At 39.2% G+C, this 23,807-nt stretch overlaps 1 protein-coding gene across 1 annotated transcript in view; it reads left to right on the top strand.

The window, feature by feature from the left end:
- Sorcs3 (sortilin related VPS10 domain containing receptor 3) overlaps positions 1-23,807 on the top strand; it is a 249,034-nt gene that overhangs the window by 43,466 nt on the left and 181,761 nt on the right. The window contains exon 3 of the mRNA XM_059253743.1: positions 8,000-8,158. Coding sequence (XP_059109726.1) covers positions 8,000-8,158 — 159 coding nt within the window. The remainder of the gene's footprint in view (positions 1-7,999; positions 8,159-23,807) is intronic.

Here is a 23,807-nt window from a genome sequence, read left to right as displayed (position 1 = left end):
CCAGGTGCTTTGTTTTTCTTTAGGTGCAAGAATGCCCCATTCTTTGAGTTTTCTCCTTAGAAACCCCCTCCTTAACTACTTTTGTGACTCACAATTTCTTTGCTCTATAAGCAGTAGTCCATAACTCCTTTTCTATTCGGACTCATCTCTGCTTGCTGCCATGGTGACTGCAGATACCACTGCTTGGTCCTGTTCAGATGCAGCTGCCATGGTGACTGCAGATGCACACTGCTCGGTCCTGTTCAGATGCAGATACCCTGAGGTCATTTCTGCAGGCCAGCCTACTCTCCTGAAGATGATCCTTGTGCATCCTCTAACACCCCGTTTGAATGTGAATTAGACATATCAAACCAACTCCATCTTATCAAAGTCTTAAGTCTAGTCCTCTCATGCTTTTCTATCTCAAAAGTGTTAATTCCATCTCTTTTTTCTCTTTCCTTTTTCTTCAGGTTCAAAAATTCACCAATCTGGACTATTTCCAATACTTAATTATTATAAGTAAAACCAAGATGTGTGTAGAGGTTCAGAACCTTTTGGTGTGTCGTGTTCCTTTCTTGGACACCACACATATTGGCTGCAAGCAGACTATTTGGGATTTTTCATTCATCATGTACCCACATTTCATCATTTTGCACTCCATCATGGTACAGAGCCCTTTTCCATTCACTCTGGCTTCTTCACTCTTCCCCTGGTATTCCACAACACCAGCAGCTCTCTGTTCAACATGGTGCCCAGAGTGAAGGGATTAAAACACACATGCTTTTTTTAAAAAAATATGTGTTATATTTATTTATTTTATGTGTGCTTATGTGCTAAGGGGACACTTGCCATGGTGTGCAGGTAGAGGCCATTGGTAACTTTCAGCTCTCAGCTCTCTCATTTGACTTTGGGTTCTGAGGACTGAACTCAAGTCCTTAGGATCATGTAGCAAATACTTTGAGCTACTGAGTTATCTCTTCATTTTTTTTCTTGACTTGCTTTAGTGGTTGGTGTGCTGTTAAGTGATGTTTATGTTAAATCCTATAGGACAAGAAGAGAGTGAAAATTAGGCTTAATGCACTTACACTATGTTGGGGTAGAAATTGGAGAGTTGCAATCTTGGCAAATAAAACATGTACAGTGGTAACAGATAAAAGAGCATATGTGTAAGCATAAGTATATGTTGATGTCCTGTCTTTAACATTTATTTCTAGTTTGTATAGTTTAGTCATAATTGAACATAAACACACATATCAACAACTCTCAACACAATTCCTCAACATTGGCACTACTAACATTTAATGATTGATATTTTGTGTTGGAAAATCTTTATTATAAGTGTTCTGTGCATTGTCACATGGTTAGTAGTATCCCTGATCTCCACTAGCCAGATGTCAGAAACTTCTCTCAGCCCAGCTGTGGCAATGAAATACCTGCACACACTGCTCTCCTTATCTCTGTAAGGAGAATTACCATTGAAGGCTGGACAAGAAAAGAGTCAGAGAAGGAGAGTATCTGCATAGAATCTGCTTGTGTGGACGTCTATCCTCAGCAACATATCAATTACATCAGTGTGCTTGGGGTCAGTTATGCTACCATCTCTCTTACACTCTTTGCAAGTCTATATTGATATTATTGCTTTTCCTTATTGATCACTAATGCACTTAGTGTCTACCATTAGGAGTCAGTTGTATAGTAAATTGTAGCATCCTTCTTTCTCTATTCAGAGAGTAGTCTGCTTACTTCTGTTCTGAGACTCTTCTTAGAACACTAAGCAGAGTTTGTTTCCTGGATTTGGGGAACATCAGGGCAGAATGGGAGACAGAAATGTTTAGCTTTCAGCTTTTCCCATCAGTTGTATAAAAGGGAAATGACTAGGTAATTGAATGGCAGCATTCATCAATGCTATTGTTAGACTCAGCCAGCAGCTTGATTCCTGTCTTCCACCTGCATCATTTACAATTTGGTATGCACACTTAGAATAGCCAGAAGTTTTCCTGTGTCCTGGAGCCATGTGGTCCCAAATAAATACACAGAGGCTTATTATTAATTACAAACTGTTTGGCCTATGGCTCAGGCTTATTGCTAGCTAGCTCTGACATCTTAAATTAACCCATTTCTACTAATCTATATTTTGCCACGTGGCCGTGGCATTACTGGTCTGCTGGCATCTTGTTGTTAGGCAGCTGGAAGGTGTCTGCCCTGACTCTGCCCTTCTCCCTGTTTCTCTGCTTGGATTTCCAGCCTGACTCTTATCCTGCCTTACTATAGGCCAAAGCAGCTTTATTTATTAACCAATGGGAGCAACATATATTCACAGCATACAGAAAGACTGTCTCACAGCACACTTATGGCCATTGCTATTCAACTTTTTCTGTGTTTTCCTGTAAAAGGCATTATAAACAAGATGTGAAAGATATTGTAGCATTGTGAGTTGGTGAGTGCCAAAGCTTGACTATCACTCATCTGAAGCCCAGGCAATTCATTTACAATGGATGGTCCAATCCCTAGAGACTGGATGCCTAAGACTGCCACCTATAAGTCATTGGTAGGTTTCAAGCCACCACAGGCTGCACCCCCCACAGAGGTGAGATGAGAATAGTCCTTCAAAGCAACAATTTTATTGAGCAAATTGACAGCTGGCTGGTTTCCATTCATAGCAGAAGCAATGTTGCCATTTGCTTTTGCTAATAGTGTATGTACAGTTATTAGCAAGCATGTAAAATGTGCATAAATTAATGTCAAATCCAATATGTGCTGTTTTTCTCCCCGATTCTTCTATATTTTTTAGTTATCACACACACACACACACACACACACACACACACACACACCACAGAGATAAAGGGAAAGCTTTACCTTCTTAACAAAAGTCTAAGACTGTCACCCATACAGCTTTGTATAGTGCAGCATTGTTAATATATACACACTACTGCTCTGCAGATCTCTAGAATTTTCTATCTTATAGAACGTTTTACACATTGGAAGGCAACACCCTTGTTCCTCTTCCTCTTCCCCCTTTATTTGTATCTGCACAGAGCTGTTGCCTTGGATCATTTCAGTCACATCTAGTCTCCTCTTCCTCCCTTCTGGTCTTAGTTGTACAGTTATCACAGGTTATTTACATATAAAGATGCTGTGTATTTAGTGGCTATGTGCCTTGCAGTATGCTAGGCTCCTTTATGCTTATCTCATTTAATCCTGCAATTAACACTCTGATTATTAATATCTCCTCCTCCTGGAGATGAGAAAGGTGGAAAAATTGAGTAACTTCCTCATGTGTTCATGTGCAGTAACAAACCGAACATTTGCATTCAAGACATCTGCACTTAGAATCCATCCCATTAATAATTCACTGGCCTACCTCTGCCCATTCTCCAACATCCACTTCGAATCTGCTTTTGTTTTTGTTTTTAGACAGGGTTTCATGTGGCCCAGGCTGACCTCAATCATTCTGTAATTGAGAATGACCTTGAACTCTTGATCCTCCAGCCTCTATCTTCTAAGTGGTGGATTATAGGAATGAACCACCATGCCCAGCTCCCCAGTGCAGATTTTATGTAAGAACAAGTTGGATAACAACTAAAAGCAGAAGGAAGCAAAAGCAAAGCAAGACACAACAACACCCTCCAAGACCCCTGTCCCTTTCACGCTGTCAAAATCATGCAAACACAGAATGCACAAACATCTCAACAGCCCTCACCGCAGCTCATACACCTGCACACTAACAATTACAAACCAAAAGGCAAAGAGCCTGAGCTCCTTTGCTTCTGCAGAGACAATCTCTTACCTTTACCAAGAATCTCATGGCTAGTCCACAAATGCCTAGCTACAGATTATTTAATTTGGATGCTGTTACAAATTCCTCTGAGGAATGATGTGTACTTTCAATTTGACAGGACCATTTCCACTTCTTGTACCTCTTTCATTATGTCACTTAATGCTTTGACCCCATTGAACTTTGGATGGAAATCCTCACTTAACAATAAAATTTGTGTGACATGAAATTATTTTCTCTATATATTTGGCATAATAATGTATAAGACATAGTTTACCATGAGGCTTAATTTGGGACACAGCATTTTCCGTCTTATGTTAATATTATGTTCTCATTTTTTTTTTCAGTACCAACATATAACATTGCACTTTTTTCTTGATTCTTTTTAATTGAGTTCTTGCTCTCCAGGTCAGAGGTAGAAAGTGAGTTCTAGAAGTAAGGGGTTTCTTAAAGCTGTGTTTATTTCATCAGTGAATTTCTTAGACATGTTTTTAAGAAAGCACTGATGATTCTGTGTGTTTGTTCTGTGTAGCTGGCAGGATTACAATAGTTCAGGGAGTAATGAAGAAATTTCTTTCCTCCTGAACCTTAGTTTCCTTATATGTAAAAGGCAAATAACCATACTGACGTCATGGGATTTCTATGGGCTTTGGATAAAATATCAGGTGAAATTCCAGCACCAGTTAAAAATATAGGTTTGTATTTCCCCTTTCTTTCATTCTCAGAAAACAGGCTTGAGACATCTGAGCTATGAAAGAGACATAGCTACTGATATCCAAGTATATAAAAGGTTTTCTGAAGAGAATGTCAGAGGAATGTTGCAATAAAAATGTGCTCTTGCAAACAGAAGCTCCATAAAACCACCATACATTGTCAATATGCCTTTTATATGTACATTGATTTCTATGACTAGACACTCTACCACTGAGCTATACCTTCTAAATTCATTTTTGTGTGTATACACATATGTGTATGCAGGATCTGTGCATGTGTTAGTGTTGGTGTGTACACTTCTGTGTGTGTGTATATAGTATGAGTAGGTGTGCAAACATGAGCATACACAGAAAGAGACAAAGAGAGGAAGAGAACTCATTGTACAAGGTATTTGATGGTAAACTTTATACAGAATATTGTAACTCATGGGGTATAAAATAAAGTCCATTCAGGATGGTGGCCTTATCTTCTAATTAAAATCATGGGCATGGAGCTTTTGATTCCTGCATAAAATAAGCAGATTAATTTTTCTGAACCAAGGAAAATAATTTCCTTGCACACTTCATGGACAACCCATTGGTTAGATATACTGTGATATGATGAGACTAGTTATGAAGTAATCATTCTTACTCAGTTACCTATTTTCTTCAACTCTACAAGCACTGCAGATATCTCCTCTAATGTCTTCTTAAGACAGCTCAGTGCCTTCACCAGGGTCCCTTCTCCCTTTAGAGTTCCCAGGAGGAAGAGACTGTTGTGTGACTACTAGTCCATACAAGAGCTTCGCCCTGGATTTTCACACACCAATGAAAAAGTTATTGAACTGTATCCATTTTAAAAAAAAAAAAAAACTTGTGATAACTAATGCTGACTTATCGTAATTGTGTCAAAACAAATATTTGAGAAAAAGCACAAGCTTATTTTGGAAGCTGGGAAGAGACAAAAGAGAAAAAGAATTGTGAATCTCAGCAGTTAAAAGGTCCCTTTAAAAACTTGCTTTTAAAAATCATGCTAGTTAATAGTTTTATTTTACAAAGTATAGACAAGGGTTATTTTTGTTTGTTTGTTTTTGCTTTATTTTGTATTTCAGTCCACATGGTTTATACCACATGGTAACATTAGCCTGAAAAATGGTTGGCAGTACCCCTCAAATTGTTAGAATTTTAGTAGGGAACAGATACACTTGCTCATTCAGTCTCTTTGCAAGCAATAACAACTCTTAGAAGTTTTTGGCTGAGTCATTTTTCTTGCTAATAATAATCACAACAGTCAGAGAGAAAATAAATTCGATGTTGGGATTCAACAGGAAGTCAATCCACAAGGCAGGGTTAGAGGTATGTCTCACTAGTTAGAAGACCATGTAAAAGCTCGGCCTGGCTGCACATGCCTGGTAACTGCAGTGTTAGGAAAGGGGACACAGGAGGATTCTGGAAGTTCACTGGCCAGTCAGCCTATCCAAAATAGTGAGATTTCTGTTTAATGAGCAACCCTGTTTCAAGGCATAAGGTGGAAAACAATACAAGGGATACTAAATGTCTGTCCTCTGGATATAAGTTACTGGGCATACCCTCCAAGTATACATAACACACACACACACACACACACACACACACACACACACACACACACACATACACACACACACACGCATGCACGCACACATGCATGCACATATGCACCACAGCAAAAGACAAGACTGAATTTAGGAGGTGAATGAGAAAATAAAGCTAAGGATCAGTGCTGGCACACTGCTTCTTATGGATGGCTGTGGAAATACTGACTGAGCTGAAAGTGGTGGGGCCTCAGGTACCACTATGGGGTGTTTTCTATTCTAGGTATTTCTGGAATATCAAAGCAGAAAACTGTGGATAGGAGAGTTTACAGTCCTGAAACTAAGATCAAGTCTGGGATGACTGATGCTCATTTGGAGACTTAATGTATGAGTGTCCTAAGAAGATGACTGCTGAAAACAAAAGGAAAGAAATAGAGAGTGAAAGTAGTCAGTGAGTAAGAGAGAGAGAGTCAAAATGAAAGGCTGACGAATCACCTCATGATCATAGTCAAAGGAAAAATCAAGCAAAGTCCAATATCCAAAAGATAAGAAGGAAAAGCATATGAGTATGGTGTTCCAAAAAGAAGTTGCTTGAGGAAGGATAGAGAAAGTTGCCAATACTAAAGAGTGTCACTGTCTGTCTCGTGGGTTTAAGCATTAGAAAGGCAATTATTTCTTAGTGGAGTAAATGCCATTAAAGTACTGTCGGCAGGAGCTGAACTACACTGGACAGAATGCTAAATAGTAGTCCTAACAATGCCTTGCCAAGAGCATAACTTATATTTCTGTTTGTGAGCCTAGCCTTTAAAGGCTGAGCCGTCTCTGCATAAGTTGAGCTAGCTGGAACAGTGCTAGAGAGGTTACCCTGATATTGAGGATGAGGGAGAGCTGGTACACTCAACAACTCAGCAACCACCCAGACCCAGAACCAGGGCTACAAGTTTGCCCTTCCCAACATCCAGCAGATCTATGAGCTGCTGGAGCACATGAAGGGGCCAGTCCAGCAAATCCAAATTTGCAGGATCTCCAGGACACAAGACAACAACAGGATATCTAAGAAGAGTCCAAGTGAGGGCCTTGTATGGATAGTGTAGCAGAAACCAGAGGCCTTGAACTAGATCAATGACTCATTGCAATAATCACTTGCAAGTAAGATATATAACCTGTAGGGTATATTGTGTGACTCACTTTGTCACACTATACCTTCCATGATGAGATTTTTCTTTTCTTTTTTCCTTTTCTTTTAAATGTTATTTTAACATGGAGGAGAGAGGGTTTACAAGGGTAGAGGATGGATGTGAAGGGGCAGGGAGCTGAGTGGGATCAAGATGCATGGTGTGAAATCCACAAGAATTAATAAAAAGTTAAAACAGAAAACAAAAACAAAAACAAACCAAAAAGGAGCATAACTTATACCATGAATTTAAAGGCACTTTGGGTAGCATCGACTCAAGTTAATATTGAAAAAACCCAAGACGTCCACAATTTTAAGTGCTTTCCCATTCCACAATACATATAAAACTGTTGACATGCAAACTTGCCCTTTCTGATGATGCCAAAGCCTTTGGATCATCCTGTTTCTGTCTACTTGGTTTGGGTGTCAACTCTAGCGCAGTAGTATTTTCTAAAGGGCCTCTGTGGCTTTGTGCTTTGGGAAATTTCTCTAACAATGGTATCATTGACACACTTTTTAAATCATAGTTCAGAATGAGCAGAACAAAATGTAAGATCTTAGGAGGGGAGTGTCTAAAGAAACACATTGAAAGTGAGTTAAAACTAAGGAGAGAGGACCATCTTATGTACATATCACTTCAAAGATAATAATAGTATGAAATGAAACTGCTTTTATATGTAGACCTAGACTTACATCCCTTTTTCAGCTCAGTAAATCTGGGGAGAATAGAACAGTACGTATTATTTATGTTCATTCTACCCTACTAATTCTATCTTTATTTTCTCCTCTATGTTTTCATTAGATCATGCTTCTTAGTGATCCTGAAATGGAGAGCAGTATATTGATCAGCTCAGACGAAGGGGCAACTTACCAGAAGTATCGGCTCACATTCTACATCCAGAGCCTGCTCTTCCATCCCAAGCAGGAGGACTGGGTGCTGGCCTACAGCTTGGATCAAAAGGTGAACAAACACTGCTTATGTTTATAAGTTGTCGCCCAGGTCCTTCTCTGTGAAAAGCACTTATTTGCTCAGCTCAGATTTTGGAAAGAATTGGTAACATTTCATTATTTCAATCATGTTGGTTTTTGTCTTCAGCAATGAACTTTACTTTCTTACCCTTCAGTATCAAAATATATACAGGGGCAGGTGTGTGTCTGTGTTCATACATATGTATATATACTGTATTGGCAATGTTTATTTTTCATTTCATAGTCTTATAATGACTTTCTCTAACATTTAATCATTTTACTTTCTTTTCTAAACCCCTGTGAGGTTGGTAAGAGCAAAGTCATTCTTATGATTTGATGGTGACAACTGTAAACAAAGGTGCAGAAAGCTAATATTCTTGTCCAGACTCTTCCATCTTGTAGCTGGGGGAGCTGGAGTTTGAATGGCCATTGTCAGGTTCTGCATCTAGGGTGCATTCCATCATACTCTGCTGTCTTGATTTGGTGAAATTTTAGTATACCTTTGCTTTCTAGGAATGTAAGGGAAGCTTCAGAAAAGTCTCTGTTATTTTCTGAAAATAAGTTAAAAGTGTTTGTGACCCCCAGAGACCTTCTCTTTAAGTTCTAAAATCCATGTATTCTGCTGTATACTTGACAATTTCTCCTATATACTACAAAAATTTCATCATATCTTAAAAAGAATTCCTGATCTTTACCCAGTATTGCTAGCTCTCATCTGGTATTCTTTAATTTAGCTGCAACATAAGCATTAGTAATTTCTTTTTCCTAATCCATCATGTTGGATCTACCATTTTGCCTTATTGCTGAATATCTGCTAGGTGAATCTGTAGTTGAATGGATGTTTAAATGCTGCAGAAAGGAACCTATTATGTTTGTTCAACGTGTATTTCATAATAGAGACTAGATTATTCTTCATTATATTTCCTGTCACCCCCAGAACCTTAGTACATATGCCAGCTATTATACAATAATATTATGGGATCAGTCAGTCAAAGGGAAAAGATAATTGCAAGAACTATCTTGCTTAGAGATAGTCACAGAATAGCCCTGCTGAAATAGTTTATTTTCTCGGCTCTCTAAGGACCTGAAACAGTTGCTCTTCAGCACCTATTTTAAATATGTGATTGTGAATGTATGTGTGATGTCAGCACCTTTAAACAATAATTTCAACATAACCTTTATATCTCTCCTTAGCAGTACCTCATGGTGGGCACCAGGTGCTTAATGCAATCCCCTAAGGACAGCCACATGACATTTGCAGAGCAAAAGCCATTGCAAATATGTTTCTTTCATGGCATCAAGTGGATATTGTATGAAAGACTTAGCCAAATGTCAGACAGTCTGTGAGTTTAGATGCTTAGGGTAGCCAGAAAATTTGAAGCTATATTGAAAGAAAAATAAATTACTTGAATGTTGTTAAATGGTTGGATGGTAATTCATTCAGATGAAGCCTAAAGCACTTAAAAGTATATTTTAACAGAGGCAAGCTAGGCTAGAGGCAACAGACCCCTCATACCAAGAGGTCGATAAAGCAAATGCAGTATGTCTTGTGTTGTCTCGAGTGTCCTTTTCCTCCATTTCCACAGCACCAGGAATTTCAGGGGCATTGCTTGTGGAATACGCTTGTGGATGTAATGCCTTCAAGATCGTCTCAGACTTGATGACTATTTTTTTCACTTAGAATAAATATTTGTAACATGGCAGTGGGTGTTGATGGATTTTCTTAATCACATCGCACATTTCCAGATATATTATTCCTTAGGTACTTTTTCTTGTTGACATGTTCTGCTAAAAGTGGCTGACTATTCTTCAGACCTACGGCTTCTAACAAGTATGTGGCCATTCTTCCTTTGAATAAATGGCATGAGGAGGGACATGAAGCCCCTGGCAATATTTGCAGGGGTGGCATAAAACACCTCTCCTTGGCTATCCAGAATGCAGGGCCATTTTTTTCTTTATTTTGGGCAGTAATTTAGTGGTATAGAGTCCAGAAGAGTGATGCTATGCAGTAGCAAATGAAGATACCAGTGTAGCTGGGATTGATATACAAATGTGTTATTTCAGGCTAGAGCTCTCTCTGCATGCACGGAGGCAGCTGTTTTCTTCTAGAGAGAATGAAAAGTGCTGGCATTAAGGTAACTGCAGCATCAAAGGGAGATGTTTGTGGTGAGGAGTGAATCGATGTTTCCATTATTGTGCCTTTGATGAAATGCACTAGCAATTTCTTTAGAATCAGTAAGGCTATCTCCTTACGTTATATGTATTACAAAAGATCTAATTGAATGATATTTTAAAGGGATGATATCCAATTGCTTTACTTTTCAAACTGATACTCCAAAGCTGCAGAAGACCTGCTAGTGGATCTAATTTGGGAAAAAGACACTGATGGAAAAATCATGAGGGCTTTGCCTCTTCCTTCAAAATCCTTTCTGCTTCCAGAGGAGCATGGCTGGGGCTTTTAACCAATTCCTTCCCTTCTTGCATGCTGGGCTTTCCACTTCTTCTTAATTCTTTTGCCAGCTCCTGCTGTGGCCTCCCTACAGACTCTCCTACCATCTTGCATTTTGAAATAAAAGGCCTCAGTACTTAGGATACACTCAGGATTCATTCTTGGCAATAGGAATCTTTGTAGGCATTTGATAACAAGCTTTGAGGTTGAAAGAATCAAAGGAAGTAGCAATTCCTAGTTGTCCAAATGGAAATGATAGGAGCAAAGCTACTCCCCTCCTCTCCTCTTGCAAGCAGGCTTCCTTTTTGTGGGTTGTTGTGTTGTCCTGTAAGGGATAGGCTTCCCCTTTCTACCAGCCTGTTTCCCCATTTATAGCGAAAACAGTTTATATTGTGTCCTTTTGGGATTAGCTGGAAGGCCCAATAATCTTACTAAAATAGAATTTTTGAAAGAGTTTATGATGGGTTTTGAAGACAGGGGGCTTGTAGAAGTCGCTGCTGTCCTCATTTCATAGAAAACTGTGTATCTAAACATACCTTAGGTTGACAAGGGGCTCAGTGTGGTTCCTTAAAAAGTGAGCACATGTTTTGTATTCACAGATGCATAACCCCCTAGCATGGGGGCTCACTCATTGTGGGGGAGAGATAAAAATAGTCATTTTTCTACATGAGGATCAGGTTTGCAAAGCCTCTGTGACTACTTATCTCTGTGGCAAGATGAAATTAACAAATGCAGCTTGCTTTGGAGTTCAGATATGAAGAATCCAAAAAGATTTCAGATTCTGTTGTTTTCAGGCACTTTGGGACTATACATGTCTAGAATTGCTGACCATTTCAATGTGAAAAGCACTTTCTTAAACACTAACCAAGGTAATGAAAATTAACTGTTACAGTATTTAGGAGCTGGCTTGAAGCTAAGGAGTTTCTCTCTGTCTCTGTCTGTCTGTCTCTCTCTTCTCTGTCTCTGTCTCTCTGTCTCTCTGTCTCTCTGTCTCTCTCTCTCTGTTGCGTGTGTGTGTGTGTGTGTGTGTGTGTGTGTGTGTGTGTACACCAAGACCAGAGAGATTGCCTTGTCATTTCCTCTCCACTTTATTTTTAAGACAAGATCTCTTCCCTGAACCTGCAGTACACCATTTCTGCTAGACTCATTGGTCACTGAACTCTGAGGATCCTCCTGTTTCCACGCCCCCACCCACCCACCCACCCACAGCTAAATTTACAAATGACCTGTGGCCACAGCCAGCTTTCATGTTAGCCACACTGAGCTTTTACTTGAAGCTGAGAACTGCACTCAGGTCATCATCCTGACACAACAAGCACTTTACCTACTGAGGCACACTCCTAGTCCCTGCTAATATGATACTTTCTTAGTATAAATAATATTAATTAATTAATGTTGCTAGGGTCAATACAACTCTTTCAAGTATGTATGACAAGCATCTTCCAACTGAGTTATATGCAAACACCCTGATTTTAATTTTAATGGATCAATAATCCATTAATAACTATGGTACAGTGTGAATCTCAATATGTATACATCTAGTCTATTGATTAAATCAAGGCAATTAGCACATCTATCACTTCAGAGCTAGTATTTCTTTGTAGTGAATGACAGGTTTTCTGGATCTCCTCTTATCAGCCGAATAGTAGCTGATGGATTGAGGCGCTGTTTGAAAGGCTGATGCAGCTTTAGGCACGATGACGCTATGAAATGTAAGTTCAGGTGCAGAGCAGTTGCATGTCCTGTGCAGGCTGTGCCAATTGGCCAATACCTGTGGTTGCTATGCCCGGTCAAGAGCAGGTCCTGGCGAATTAGATGATAGCTGTGTTGTGCAGGGCCTAAAAATTCAAAATGAAATGAAAGTTGTGCTTCTGGAATGCCGGATACAAATGAAGCTGTGCCTTTCATTTATATTCTCGCTCTAAACCCTCAGATTAAAATGTAATTGTATTCAGATCCTTCGGGATTAGCAGGTGATGATAACTTCCTCAGTAGCCATTGGCAGGAACAGGCTTTTTGTGTCTTTGCATCTGTTGGGGATAAAGCTGTTGAGGATTAGCTGGGGATGGCTGTGGTTTTGAAGCTTGTCATCCATGGAATAGAAATAGACCAGAAGACATTTTTTATTTAAAGGAGAAACTTGGCATTTTCATTAGGTCTTCTCCTGTTCTCATCGAATCATTTGTGCGTCATTTAAGAGAACGGAAAAACCCATTACCCTCGTCATCTGTCACAGGTGCCACTGTTTGTACAGCATTTTCATCAGTGCAGTGGGAGTGTCGTGGGACAGTCACCTAGTGAGTGGGGGACACAGTTCAAGATACCCTGTGGGAGTCAAAGGTCTTTATCAATCTATCTGAGCTGAATTCTGACTGGTTAAACTGGTTTAATGTAATCTATTCTGTCATGGTGGCACAGGAAGGACCCTCATTTAGTAACAACCTTTGGTTGTTAATGCTCACGAGAATGTAATTAACTCAGAACAATCTTCACTACAATTATAGATCCAGTGGCCTGTGGCCTTCCCAGCCTGTCATTTTATATCGACTCCCAGATTTACTAGTCAACTCCTCTGCCTATAGGTATGCATGTCTTCTCACTTGTTTTTCTGTTGCTGTGAGGAACACCATTGTCGAAAGAACTTGAGGAGCCGAGGGCTAATTTCATCTTACTAGTGCAGTGAATCATAGAGGGAACCCAAGACAGGAACCCAAGACAGGAACTTGAGACATAAGCAACAAAACGCTGCTTTCTGGCTTGTTGCCTCTGGCTTGCTCAGTTACCTTCCTTATAGAGCCCAGGCCCACCTGCCTGGAAATGACCCTGCCCACAGTGGGCTTGTCCTTCTTACATTAATTAGCAATTAAGACAATATCTCACTGATATTCAATAGACCAACCCGATGTAAGAAAAATGAGGTTTCCTCTTCCCAGGTGTGTCTAGGCTGAATCAAGTTGACAATATAACTTAACCAGCACACCATTTAAGGAATCTGTCCTGTTTCCTTTTTTTTTTATTAAGAAATTTTTTATTCATTTTACATACCAACCACAGATCCCCCCTCTTCCCTCCTCCTGCCCCTCCAGCTCCTCCCACAAACCCCCCCATTCCCTCCTCCAACAAATAATGGCCTCCCATATGGAGTCAGCAGAGCCTGGTACATTTAGCAGAGGCAGGTACAAGCCTCTCCCCCTGTATCAAGGCTGTGCAAGGTGTCCCACCATAGGCAGTGGGCTCCAAAAAGCCAGCTCATGCAACAGGGATGGATCCTGATCCTACTGCCAGGAGGTTCCTTAAGTAGATCAAGCTACACAACTGTCTCGCTTATGCAGAGGGCCTAGTCCGTGAAATTTGCAGACAAATGGATGGAACTAGAAAATACCATCCTGAGTGAGATAACCCAGACTCAGAAGGACAAATATGGTATGTACTCACTCATAAGTGGGTACTAGATGTAAACCTGTCCTGTTTCTTAAGGAAAAGAGTGTTTGGTAAAATAATGAAAGACAACAAATAATCCAGCATTGTATGCCACTATTCCTGTGGAGATATGAACAAGTGGCTACTTACTGTAGATAAGGAACCAATGACAGATCAAAGTCACAATACTGCCACAGTCTACTTGGCGAATCAATGAGCTCACTGTGGTTACTTGCATAAGTATGGGTGAGGGGTTTGTTACAACATGGACAACCTGGAGGCAGCTGTATCACGGAAAAGCCCACCCTGACATAGGTGATGACTCAGAATCTTCAGCCCTTCATTTGCTGCATGACTTGCATGCAGTTCAGTAGGTCAGAGTCTCTTCCAGGCAGCTGGTCTGGTCTGAGTCTCCTCAGCAGTCTTTACTGATTACATAACTTTGTGGATTAAGGTGCCCTATTCATCTAGTCAGTTTCAGGAGCTTCCTGAGATTTAGTAGTTGTTTACTTCATGATTTTTCTCAAGCTTCCCTCCAGAAAGTAATATTTCAACTCAGAGGAGATTTCTACGAAGTACTCAGATAGGTAATAATGCCTTTTTCCCATGGTAGGAATTTAATCATAGTGGATTTATAATCTTGAGAGGTGACTATAACTACAGCGACACCAGGAAGCACAACTTTTTGGCCTTCTCTATATTCTTCTGCCTGCTTCCTCATAGACTGACCCTGTCTGTCTGTATGTGTGCTCATGTTGTTACCCTAACTCAACCTTGTTACCTACACCCTCACCCTAGATTTCTAGCTTTCTAGTTGGAATCAGGGATTCTGCTCATCCTTCTCTGTCCTTAACTTTGCCCTCCTGCCAAGCAATATCTCTTATTCACCCTCTGCTTTCTGCCTGCATTTGAACCACTCACTCTGGTATGATAGTACCTGTTTTTTAAAAGGAGGATCAAGAATGGAAGGTTTTCAAGTGAATAATCATTTACAGGCAGAGAAAAGTATGTTGAGCCTACTAATAAGCAATATACTCGTGAATCCAGATCCCTGTTCAAGAAACACCATTGAAATCTCACAACTCCACGTGTGCCTTTTCCCTCACTGTCTTATGCCCTCTGCCGGGCCACTATCAGATCAGTTTCTAATGTATCACACAGATGGCTTTCATCTGGTTACATTTATGATGGAACAGACGATAGACACGTTTCTCAAAAGAAAGTTTAGGAGGATGCAAGTAAGGGAAATGATAGAGAAGAAGAAATGCTTTAAGAAGAAATATTTAATATCAACAAATATTGAGAATTAGACTACATTTATTGATATTGAGCTGTCCCAGCAAATCTAGAGAATTCTTGAGGAAATGTCCAAAAATGTCCATTTGAAATGAACAAGCTTCATTTTTAAAGATACATTGCTTTCTATACCAGAGCTGGCACAGTTGTGGTGAGACTCTTACACTGAATTAACATCTATTGGCATGCAAATTACTTTGCTTCCTGGAAAATGTCTTGGTAAACCTACCCTGAGGCATACACATTATCATAATTTGATACAATGAAACAATGCCATGAAGTTTTAGGGTTAATAATACTTATCAAAACCATTTATAATGGACAAAATGGGTAGAAACACAGTGAATGCGCCACTCAAAGAAACTTTAAATTACAGTAAATGCACTTGATGGCCTAATATACAACCACTAATTGAATGATAATAGCCATGTGATATTGTGGATATACACTTATGCCTAATGTATATGCATATATGTGTATGTATGTTAGTATATCAAATATACAAGTATGTAATAGTACATGGTAAAAAAAGTACTTTTTGATTATGAGTATGCAACAAATAAGACAGAAGGAAAAGGAAGGAAAGAGAAGGGAGGAAGGAAGACAGAAAAAAAGAGAAAGGGGTGGGAGAGGAATGGTGGAAGAAAACAAAGGAAGGAGGACTTCAGATTTTAAAACTGTAAGGATAGGACTTGGTTCCAGTTCTCTTCTTTTATGAAGATTAATTCAAAGTCATCTCTTGAAATGAAATTCTAGTTGTCAGGCATGGTGGCTAGTGACTTCACCCATTTAGAAGTCACAATTCCAGCATAGACTAGTGGGATGCTCCCCACATCCCACTCCTTACTGAGGAGCATTTGGCAGTTGGTAGCTGCTGAGGAAAAGAGAATCACCCTTCTTTTTGATTTAAGGATGTGTGTTTCCTATAATACCACATGCTCATGCACATCTGAACACCTCTAATGGACCTTAGTGGACAGTTATTAAAAAAAATATCCTGAGGTCGCAAGGGGGATATGGAGAGAGTTGGAAGTGTGTGTGTGTGTGTGTGTGTGTGTGTGTGTGTGTGTGTGTGTGTGTGTGTTTTGTTGGATGTGTGACATTTCATTGCAAACATATCTGTATCTCAAAGAATAAAAAAGTAGTAATAAAAATTGAATTAAAATGGAAAGAAATATTCCCAAATATAAGTGGGGTTTGTTAGTAATAGAATAGTATTTGTGGTAGTTTTAAATAGAATTTATTTTCCAAATTTTCTCTGATTCTATTAGATTGCCTTTAGAATTAAAAATGTCTGTAAGGTGATCTTCGGGTAGAGTTCATTCATGCCAAGTATAAGGCAGTGCTCTTAGAAAGGGCTTCAGGTGTGAATAGGGTTGATTTAGGTGAAATCAGTTGAAATAGTTCTTTAAATCCATTCACCAGAGGCACTATGTTGTAGAAGAAAAGTTTCCTGACTTCAGAATGTACTGTGCCTGAAGTCTGCCTCCTCTCTAGCTTTGCTTTTCCACTGTGATCCCTTCAGAACTGTGAAGCTATAGAAATTATTTTTTTTCTCCCAAGAAAAACTGTGCTCTTGTTGGATATAAGCTCAATCTATATTATTTACAACTCAGACACAAATGTAGGCTTGATTATTTAGAAGGCAGCCACTATAGAGAGATGCTAAGGAAGAGATTTATTCTGATAGTGTTTTGGAAGAATATTCCAGCTGTATCCCAGAATTTAATTAGCATTTGCTTGTTTGATTTGACAACTATAATGGAAACAAATACTGTTGCAGCCAAGGAGTAGATACACATCCAGTGTACTGAGCCTCATTCCTCATAACTCTTACATGTCCTGTGTTTTATTACCAGCAGCCAGACATCCGGGTGTTTCCTGGAAATGGAGATGTATATCCCAAGTTACCTTCTCTTTATTGAGCACTGGCTTTTTATGTACATGATTGCACCAAGTTCCCCTAGGAGTCTGCAAGGTGGAAGTGATGATTTCTAGATTACAGATGTATGTAAGGCTCTCGAAGGTCACACTAACTTATTCAATGGCACAGAGCCAAGCCTGCTCTCTGCTTTCTCCCTGGGTCTGACTGTGGCGTGTCCACCATCACTTCATTCTCCCCGGTAGGCCAACAGTCTTCCAGTGGCCTTGGCACAGATGTCCAGCATTGACCAGTTTTCACAAGACCCCAGTTACAATGAATTCTACAATCATGGCACAACAAGCAACAAAATTAGTTCTGCTACATCTAAGCCTTCATTGAAATCAAAGGTTCTTCTGGCTTCTCAGTTGTTGGCACTTGTCGGAAAAGCATCTGTTAAACCACTTCCCAGTTACAAGACATGGGGCCGAGTTCTTCCTAGAGTGGAAAAGTCAACAAGGTAGTTGGTAGTTAATGAAATCAAGGTGGTTGGTAGTTGATGAAACAGGAGTGGAACGTCCACTTAGATATGCTTTCATTGATTCGTTCAAATCTTCAGGTTAATATATAGATTAAGGTAAATTATTTGCCATTTAAAGAGATAATGCTATGATCTGAAGGTTTTAAAGGAAGCTTATGGAGACAACATCTTTAATATGGTAATGAAGATGGAAGTTGAAATCATTTAACTTCATTTACAAATCATGAATATGTATTATGCTCTAAATGAAAAGAAGGACTAAAACAGATATAGTGTTTGTTCAATTTGCTAAAGAGAAGACAATTTGTCAAGATTTTCCCCCCAAAATTCAAGCAATATGCAAATGTAGGAAAATCAGACCCCCATGTTAATTCCCTGGCATGATGAATATTTTTATAATTCTAATTAGTACCAGTCATTTAGTCTAGCAATTTCCCCCAATCTATCCAATTTGAAATTAAAATAGATGCCTTGATTACCAAACTCATTAGAAAAGAAGCACCCTTTTCACTAACCAGCTCATTTAAGATTCACAAACTGAATGAAGTGTGGAACACTAGTGTTGTCAATTGGCATAAGTGAAGTGAGTCTTAATTGGAAGCATTGTGAAGTATTTGTATTGCTGCATGTTTCACTGCAGTATAATATATCATTCATTAAATATAACAAAAGCAACTTTTAAATGTCTTAATTAAGAGGAGTTTGTGCTCTTGGTGATTTTTGTAAAGTTGAAAGTCACAATTGTTTGCATTTGAAGTACTGACGTGTATTAATGTCAGGAAGATGAAGTTTGACTCTGCATTTATCACACTAATTATGTAAAGAATTGCAGGTTTAATGTGAGAGAAAAAAATTAAATTATAGAGGATTGGCTTTTTACTTCAAATACAAGCACGCATATTGTCCTCATGAGAATTGATGAGAAAAGTCCAGAACTATTTCATTCATGGCAAGGAACAGAGGACTTGGTCTCAGAGGAGTGGGAACAGAATGGAAAGAGAAAACAGTTGAGTATTTCTCTGTCTGTATTTCTGTTTTAATCAAGGCAGGAAGTAGTAGGTGGAGAGAAATTTCATCCAATACATTTTCATCTACTCAAAAGAGCAATAGAGATGTGTGATGGAGCAGATTGATATTCTGTCTGAGCAAAATGTGGTGGGAGTGGGGGAAGAGGAGGAATTGGCTCCAGGCCAGGAAGATGCTACAAATGGGGACTCGACAGAAGTGCTGAACTAGGATGAGAGAGGAAGGCGGTCCAGGCCAGGTTTTCAACAGAAGAGGCTGTGGAGTGTATAACAATAGTGACAGTTCTGTGGGCATAAGACACAAAATGGTCTTTCTTTGATTTTAATTCTCGATATAATCCACATATCAACCCCTCATCAACAAGAATGAAACACTTTATGCAGGGGGAAGAGTTTGGTCCTACCTCAACTTGGTTGCTTTGTTCAAGCCCATGGGAGGCCTGCCCCTTTCTCATTGGAGATGGAGGAGGAGTAGATGGGGACGGGGGTAGATGGGAGTCAGGGGGAGGGAACAGGGGGAGAGGAGGAAGGGGAAACTATGGTCAGTATGTAAAATCCATGGAAAATGCTTATTAAATAAAAAAATTATAAAACACTTATCTCTGTAACTGATTTCCATGGGAAATCCAGTTTTAGTTAACAATATTAATGTTCTCCTTGTAGACTTTGAGCATTTTCATTCTGTGTGCTCCCACCAATTTTGACAGCCAATATTTCATTTATTTTTTTCTGAGGGCTTACCCCAAAGCCTTTGGCTTCCAAGCGGCCCTGTGTACAGCCTGCTGTAGCAGTGTTAGGGCATTAATACCAGGGAATAGACCTTAGCCAGTAACCAACAGATCTTGGCGAATAATACCCAAGCTCCCATGCTTTTGTGTATGATAACTCTGAAGTCATAAAGAGCACAAGAAAAAAAAAGTGATACCCAGACCTTGAAAGCCATCAGAAAAGGAAAAGAATTCAAGGATGACTGAGACAGACACTTTTATGTATTATGGGTATTTGCCTGTAAAAACTACTTGTTTTGCTCTTGGCATTTTGTCTTTGTTCTTTTGTGTCTGAAAATGTGGCATATCCTCATATGTGTCAGGAGTTACAGAAAAATGTTTGGCTGACCTGAATGTGTTCCAGGTCATCTTAAAATACATCATTAACTTTCCATTAGCTTGCAGAATAGAGCAGAACCCTTCAGTTCACCATGGAGACTGCTGTAATTGTAGTTTTAATTTTCTATCTCTTTTACCCAACTACTCAGTCACCAGGGAATACTTTCTCTAGCTTTACAGCAAAATATTGGGTGTGTGGTTTTCTCTGAGAGTCTTTCCCCATTCTTCATCTAGATAGCTTTGTTTAATTTTTCAAAAGTCAAAGCAGGGCAGGAGAGATGGCTCAGTTGGTAAAGTGCTTGTGATGTAAGCATGAGAACCTGAGTTCAGATTCCCAGCACCTGTGTGAAAGCTGGGCACAGAAGCACTAATCGGTACCCAAGGCTCTGGAAGGGTGAGGAGACATAGGTGGATCCATGGAGCTCATTGGCCAGCCAGATTAGCCAATGAGGTAACTCCGGGTTCAGTGAGATACTTCATCTCAAAACCTAAGTGGAGAGTAACTAGAGGATTCTTGACATCTGCCTCTTGTGACTACATGCTTATATACACAGGCACCTGAATGTGCTCACGTGCATGCCCATATAAACATATGCAACACACACACACACACACACACACACACACACACACACACACACACACACACTGAGCAAGCAAACTAAAAAGAAAAATAAGACAAGTTTCAGAGAGATAGAAATTGTCCCGAATCTCTCCTAGTTCCTGCCAGCTGCGGGTCACAAGGCCAGCAGCTGTGTCCCACCACAGCCTTTTGCCATGTTTATTCTTCTTATCCACATGTGGGTATTTGGGCTGAATTCAAGTTTAGTTGGTCCAGAATTAATGGAGCCAGGGACCCTGGGCTGAAAATGTGGGTCAAAGGGAGTCATCCTCTTTATGTGGTTTCTTTCATGTGTTTGTCAAATCAGTACACAATCTGAATAAAGTTTCATACTGCACATTGAGAAAAACTGTTAGAGGAACCTAAAATTTTCTTAATATTTAGACTACCCAAAGATCTTAAATTGCCTCTGGGCAAGAGATAAAGGTAATAATTGAAAAGCAAGGAGACACATTTCAGAGTGATTCCAAAATAGAACCTGACTTAGTGATTGCCTGTAAGTCACAGGAGAGGGGGTGAAGGCTACTCCTGATCAACACAAGACCAAAAAGGATGCAATTGATCATATATTGTGACTGCCTTAGGCTGAGAGCTGCACCCCTGGTACATTCCCTTCCCGACAAAGGAGAATCTTGTTTCCCCAAAGCACTGAGTAGTGGAGAGAGGCCCCTGGAGGGACACTGTTGCCCAGGGGTACAATACAGGGCATAATCCTGCTTTTGTTTTTAGTTCTCCTTTAGTTGCTTCTCTGACATTTTGCCCCATGCCTCCCTTGGCTGCTCTCAGCGCCGGAGGCAGCTGCCAGCAGTAGCTGTCTGAGTAAGTTATTGAAGCAGGCTTTTTCAAATGGAGACTTTTTAATTTGAAGTGCCTGGTGGAGATACCAGGGTTATAATCCAGAAGCTTTGTAATAGGCAGCTAGGGAATGAATGGAGAGAAGGAGATATATTAACTTTTCTATCTTCGAACACGAGTGGACTAATATTGGACTTGAAAGTTCTCATAATTAAGATGCTGAGAGGTGGCAGAGAGTCCTGTCTCGAGAGTTTCCCTCAGTGTGGATGGTCTCTGGAAATCTGATCAGAGGTTTGAATCCCTGCAGGGAGCACTTAGAATCAGCAGCTCGGCATTACTCCTGATTGTCTCTGCTTGCTCTTGGTTATAGGCAATTCCTTTTTCTTTTTGGATGCTGAAAATGACAATTTAGGTTAAAAAAAAAAAGCAGAGATTATTTATCTCTATTATAGATATCACAGGCAAATCATTAGAAGTAACTGAAAATTATGCCACAACTCTGGTCTTTTTTCTTTCCAGATCACTTATTTCTTGATGTCAGAACCTAACAATTTTTTAAAGACTCAAAAAGACTTCTTCCTCTAGATTAATATTGGGAAAATGAATAGGAAGAAGGAAAGAAGCATAGAGACCACAAGCGGTGTCTAACATGTTGTTGCACATCATTGAGAACAGAAAAAATTTATTCATGCTTGAGGGTGTGGTTCAGTGACTAAATACATGCTGAGCCTGTGTGAGGCCCTGTCTCTGGCAGGAATAACAGCAATGGAAACAAAAGCTAAAACAAGAAAGAAAAATAAAACCCTTATGTCATGCATCAACCAAGTCAAGCACATGACATTGAACAAATGCATATTGGGCACTTACCATATTCCAGGAGATCCATTAATGGGCACTGATACCATCTCTGTTCTCATGGATGGAGAAACATTGATCAAGTAAATAGCTGATGTCAATGGTAAGAAATGCTATAAAGAGAAACTAGATTGGATGAAAGTATATATTGAGGGCAAGGGCTGATTTATCTCCCGGAACATTTAATCAAGGGCTGGGAAGTTGGCTCCATAGGTAAAGGCACTTGCTGTGTGAACCTGGTATGATATCCAAAGCCAGATGTGGTTGTGCTCATCTGTAATCACATCACTGCTGTGGTGGCCTGGGAGGCAGAGACAGAAAAATTAGCTAGAAGGTCCCTAAGTAGAGAAGAATGACACAAATAGCAAGAAAGACCCTGCTTCAACAAGATGACTGGTAAGAACCTACCCTCTGAGGTTGCTTCTCTCCCAAAGTAAATAGAAAATTTAAATTAAAAGAAAAAAATATTTGATCTAATTATTGCATTGAAGAGTTAATGTCTTAGAGTTAAACAATACTTGATACTTATAAACATCACTTAAAACTAGGATTATTTTGTTAGTCACCTTCAGATTTGTGTAAATAAATTTAATGAGGTATCATTGACATTTGATGTCTGTATCAATTAAAGTTGTATAAATTTGATAAAGTCAATCATACATACATACCCTCATGTAGTTTCATAATAGTCAAATCTGTGAACAAAACTCTCATCATGGATATATACTTGTGCTCCTTGGAATCTCTTTCCTTCTATCTCCAACCACATTCATGGTAAGGTATTTGCTTCTTGTTACTAGAGATTAATTTACTCCACACCTAGATTTTGTTAAAGTGGGGTCTTGTTTGCAATGCTTCTTTTCCTTATAATTGTTTTTGAGGCAAGTATTGTATATATTGATAGCCTAATTTCTTATAGTATCATATTCTATAGCTATACTATAGCTGGTTTATCTGTTTTGCATGTGGGTATTTGGGCTGCATTCAAGTTTAGTTGGTAAGAATAAAATGACTACTGTATTAATATAGACATTTTAATGGATATATGCTTTTATTTTTCTTAGGCAAAGATCTAGGAGTGGAATGACTGGATCATATACATATGGGAGACAGAGTTTGAATATTAAAGACAGTGATAAATTTTAAAGTTGTGCTATGTTTCACCTCCACTAGCAGGACATATACATGACGTCTACTGTAGATTCCAATATTGGAACATGAGCCTTTATCATCTTCATCTTCCTAATAGGTGAACACAGCTGTCTCACTATAGATTTCATTTTCATTCTCCTAGTGAATCCAGAGAGTAGAAACTTTTGTGTTTTTTTCTATTTATATACTGTGTTTTTTGAAAATTTTCTTTCTTAAAAATTGGGTTGTTTATTTTCTCAATACATATTGGGAGTCTTCTTATAGCTGGATAAAAATCCTTTATGAAACATATAATTTGAAGCATTTTCTCTAATATGATAGTTCTACATGTTATTCTGTTTAAGAGTACCTGTCAGTGAAAAAGAATTCATAATTTTGATGAAATGAGATTTGTAAATTATTTCATATTTGGATCCTATTTTTGGTGTTATAACTAAGCATATTTATTGATGTAAACACAAGTTTTATGCTTTTTATCATATGTCATAGCTTTATTTTATGTTTAGATGCATGGTATTT

Source organism: Peromyscus eremicus, chromosome 1, assembly GCF_949786415.1.
Source record: "Peromyscus eremicus chromosome 1, PerEre_H2_v1, whole genome shotgun sequence".
Classification (NCBI taxonomy): Eukaryota; Metazoa; Chordata; class Mammalia; order Rodentia; family Cricetidae; genus Peromyscus; species Peromyscus eremicus.
The sequence above is the reverse complement of the archived record's forward strand: the minus strand, read 5'-3'. Positions and strand labels throughout refer to the sequence as shown.